Source organism: Lipophrys pholis (assembly GCF_963383615.2).
Source record: "Lipophrys pholis genome assembly, chromosome: 7".
Taxonomy (NCBI): domain Eukaryota; kingdom Metazoa; phylum Chordata; class Actinopteri; order Blenniiformes; family Blenniidae; genus Lipophrys; species Lipophrys pholis.
This window is the reverse complement of record NC_137638.1, coordinates 565,943-570,638: the sequence shown is the minus strand read 5'-3', so window position 1 is coordinate 570,638 and position 4,696 is coordinate 565,943. Positions and strand designations below refer to the sequence as shown.

Here is a 4,696-nt window from a genome sequence, read left to right as displayed (position 1 = left end):
TTGACAGTCAGCGTAATAACAATCCAACTTGGTGGTTTTATTTTGACAGTCAGCGTAATAACAATCCAACTTGGTGGTTTTATTTTGACAGTCAGCGTAATAACGATCCAACTTGGTGGTTTTATTTTGACAGTCAGCGTAATAACAATCCAACTTGGTGGTTTTATTTTGACAGTCACTACAATAACAATCGAACTTGGTGGTTTTATTTTGACAGTCACCATAATAACAATCGAACTTGGTGGTTTTATTTTGACAGTCAGCGTAATAACAATCACACTTGGTGGTTTTATTTTGACAGTCACTACAATAACAATCGAACTTGGTGGTTTTATTTTGACAGTCAGCGTAATAACAATCCAACTTGGTGGTTTTATTTTGACAGTCAGCATAATAACAATCACACTTGGTGGTTTTATTTTGACAGTCAGCGTAATAACAATCACACTTGGTTTTATTTTGACAGTCACCATAATAACAATCCAACTTGGTGGTTTTATTTTGACAGTCACTACAATAACAATCCAGCTCCAACCTGACCGCCTCATTACGCAGGATGAGCAGGACCCCCTGGAGGTAAACATGGCGGTCAGCTGGGATGTTTGGTCTACGATGGGCGGTTAGGCTCCGCCCTGCTGGTCGCCTGCTGTCTGGGTGTTGCAGGACCGACCGGAGACCGGGCTTCAGATGGAGGAGGTTCTGGGGGAGCCGACGCAGGATGAGCTCGCCCCCCGATGATTTGATGGTCCTGGACACCTGGGACTGGTGAGTCTCTGCTGTCGTCACCATGGTTACGGGTGTGGGTCCTCCTGTTCTTGCTCCCTGTCTCAACCTGTGCAGGTGTTTGTTTGGCGAGGCTCACCAGGAGGAGGGGGCGGTGGCACCAGGTGAGGACTTCCTGTCCGTTCAGTCATGTTGTCTTTCAGCTTTCCAAGCAGCTGAACAACCTCCTGAATGTTCACCCACCGCGTTACCATGGCGACGACCCCGCCCACAGATACACCGGAACCCCCGGCGTCACCGTCAAACCAGGATTCAAACCGCCAACCTTCACTGGCTGGTTCCTGGGCTGCGACCACAGGTACTGGACCGTGGACCCATTGGACCGCCTCGTCCAGAACCTGTGACATCACAGCTCGAGTCCACACCCAAAGTCCCAATAAAGACCTGTGTGACGTCTCCATGGCAACGGCTGAGTTTGTTTATTGGAGTTTTTATAAATACAGATAAATAACAAGATCTGGAACAAACTAGACAAAATTCACAATACAGCTGTGTGTGTGTGTGTGTGTGTGTGTGTGTGTGTGTGTGTGTGTGTGTGTGTGTGTGTGTGTGTGTGTGTGTGTTCCATGTCCATAGAATGGAATCATAAACAGTTTATACAATAAAATCTGGTGTTTACATTAAAATTCTCTGCGACGACACGAGCTAACGTGAACTACACTCTCCCAGCGACACACTCCCAGCGACACTCTCCCAGCGACACTCTCCCAGCGACACTCCCAGCGACACACTCCCAGCGACACACTCCCAGCGACACTCCCAGCGACACTCTCCCAGCGACACACTCCCAGCGACACTCTCCCAGCGACACACTCCCAGCGACACTCTCCCAGCGACACTCTCAGCGACACTCTCCCAGCGACTCTCCCAGCGACACTCTCCCAGCGACACTCCCAGCGACACTCTCCCAGCGACACACTCCCAGCGACACTCTCCCAGCGACACACTCCCAGCGACACTCTCCCAGCGACACTCTCCCAGCGACTCTCCCAGCGACACTCTCCCAGCGACACTCTCCCAGCGACACTCTCCCAGCGACACTCTCCCAGCGACTCTCCCAGCGACACTCCCAGCGACACACCAGCAGTTCTGAGTGACGTCAGCAGTCTGTGTGCTACGCTACGCTACGCTAACCTGCACGGGCTGGTTCTGTGGAACCCAGAGAAACACGATGACGGAACCAGAGTCTGGAACAGCAGAGTCCTCCAGGCCAACCGGGTCGGACTTGGAACCGTTTGGACCGAATGTAAACAGGACGTGAGGTCAGCATGCAAAATGAAACTGTGTGAGAGCCGTTGGCTAGCAACCAGGGGGCGGAGTCAAGCCTGGAGGTGGAGTTGGGCCAGGAGGGGCAGTCAGGCCTGCAGGGGTGGAGTCAGCGCCCAGAGGTGGAGCCAGGCCAGGTGAGGGAGGGGTCAGGAATAGATGAGGGGCCGTCAGGTCTGGAGGGGGAGGAGTAAAGCCAGGAGTGGGAAGGGGGAGGAGTCAGGCCTAAAGGGGGTGACAGCTGATTGGTTGGTTAACCACGTCTGGACGGATTGTTTGTTTTGGCACCACCGCCAGCGGTTTCTTCAATTCAAGCCCCTCCCTCTCATTGCAGGGACAGCCAATCAGAGCTCAGGAGCTCAACAGTTGCCGGAGTTGCGGAACTCGCCGTTCTCGGTGATCTGCAGCGACGACGTGTTGCTCGGAGACAAACCGTTCCTCTGCGACGTGACGGCGTAACGTTCCTTCAGCTGAGTCAGCGCCGCCATCAGGCGAGTGTTCGCTGCATCCAGACTGGAAATCCTCTTCTCCTGAGAGACAGACGGGTGAGACAGGTCAAAAAGACAGACAGAGACAGAGACAGAGAGAGACAGAGACAGAGACAGGTACCTGGGCCTCAATGATCTTCTGCTTGGAATCGACCACAGCCTGCATGTCAGAGTGGTCCTTCTTCAGTTCTTCTTCTACAGCCATCAACCTGCAGAGGACAGAGAAAAAAGGACAGAGAAGAGAGGACAGGACAGAGGACAGGACAGGGCAGAGAAGAGAGGACAGGACAGAGGACAGAGAAAAAAGACAGAGGACAGGACAGGGCAGAGAAGAGAGGACAGAGGACAGGACAGAGAAGAGAGGACAGAGGACAGGACAGAGAAGAGAGGACAGGACAGAGGACAGGACAGAGAAGAGAGGACAGAGGACAGGACAGAGAAGAGAGGACAGGACAGAGGACAGGACAGAGAAGAGAGGACAGAGGACATATAAGAGAGGACAGGGCAGAGGACAGGACAGAGAAGAGAAGAGAGGACAGAGGACAGGACAGAGAAGAGAAGACAGGACAGAGGACAGGACAGAGAAGAGAGGACAGAGGACAGGACAGAGAAGAGAGGACAGGACAGAGGACAGGACAGAGAAGAGAAGAGAGGACAGGACAGAGGACAGGACAGAGAAGAGAGGACAGAGGACATATAAGAGAGGACAGGGCAGAGGACAGGACAGAGAAGAGAAGAGAGGACAGAGGACAGGACAGAGAAGAGAGGACAGGACAGAGGACAGGACAGAGAAGAGAGGACAGGACAGAGGACAGGACAGAGAAGAGAGGACAGAGGACAGGGCAGAGAGGAGAGCATTCTGTTATTTCACTGATGTTGAAGGATAAAGATTCATTCTGGCAGCAGAACTGAAAGTTCCTGGTCTGAACCTTCTGCTCCGCGTCACACCAGACCAGAACCAGGTTTCTCACTGGACCAGAACCAGGGTTCTCAATAGACCAAAACCAGGGTTCTGACTCTTGAAGACATCATGATGTTCTGATCTGTCAGAGAGATCTCAGACCAGGACGTCACTTTCTGAGAGGTTCTGGAGGTTCTGGAGGTTCTGGACCTGCTGATGATGCTGTTCATCTGAAGGTCTTTGTCGTCCTGCAGCCTCCTCAGTCGACTCTCCGTGTCTTCAAGACGAGCCTGAAACAGACACACTGCTGTGGGTGGAGCTGTTCACCTGGTAACCTGCTCACCTGGTAACCTGTTCACCTGGTGACCTGTTCACCTGGTAACCTGCTCACCTGGTAACCTGTTCACCTGTTCACCTGGTAACCTGCTCACCTGGTAACCTGTTCACCTGATAACCTGCTCACCTGGTAACCTGCTCACCTGGTAACCTGTTCACCTGGTGACCTGTTCACCTGGTAACCTGCTCACCTGGTGACCTGTTCACCTGGTAACCTGCTCACCTGGTAACCTGTTCACCTGATAACCTGCTCACCTGGTAACCTGCTCACCTGGTAACCTGTTCACCTGGTGACCTGTTCACCTGGTAACCTGCTCACCTGGTGACCTGTTCACCTGGTAACCTGCTCACCTGGTAACCTGCTCACCTGGTGACCTGTTCACCGGGTGACCTGTTCACCTGGTAACCTGCTCACCTGGTGACCTGTTCACCTGGTAACCTGCTCACTGGTGACCTGCTCACCTGGTGACCTGCTCACCTGGTAACCTGCTCACCTGGTACTCCTGCAGCATGCGCTGGTTCTGCTGGTCCTGGACCATCAGACGAGCTTCACACTCCTCCTGACGTAGAGCAGCAACACGGAGCTTCTCCTGCAGCAGGGAGATCTCCTGCTGGTACTGCTCACACACACACACACACACACACACACACACACACACACACACACACACACACACACACACACACACACACACACACACACACACACACACACACACACACACACACACACACACACACAGTCACTGGTTCTTTATCAGTTCCTTCTGCTGGTCTTCAAAGTTCACCATGAAGGACCTGGACCCTCCTGGGCAGTCCTGGATCCTCCTGGACCCTCCTGGACCCTCCTGGACTCTCCTGGACTTTCCTGGCAGTGTGGTTCATCTCCTGGTTCAGGTCTTCACTGAGCCCTGCAGTGTCT

The 4,696-nt window shown here is 53.1% G+C and overlaps 1 protein-coding gene across 1 annotated transcript in view; it reads right to left on the bottom strand.

The window, feature by feature from the left end:
* Positions 1–422: 422 nt before the first annotated feature.
* dab2ipa (DAB2 interacting protein a) overlaps positions 423–4,696 on the bottom strand; it is an 11,656-nt gene continuing 7,382 nt past the window's right edge. Inside the window, 4 exon segments of the mRNA XM_080467263.1 lie at positions 423–2,579; positions 2,659–2,746; positions 3,649–3,728; positions 4,269–4,391. Of these exon segments, the coding sequence (XP_080323389.1) occupies positions 2,409–2,579; positions 2,659–2,746; positions 3,649–3,728; positions 4,269–4,391 (462 nt within the window). The 3' untranslated portion in view covers positions 423–2,408.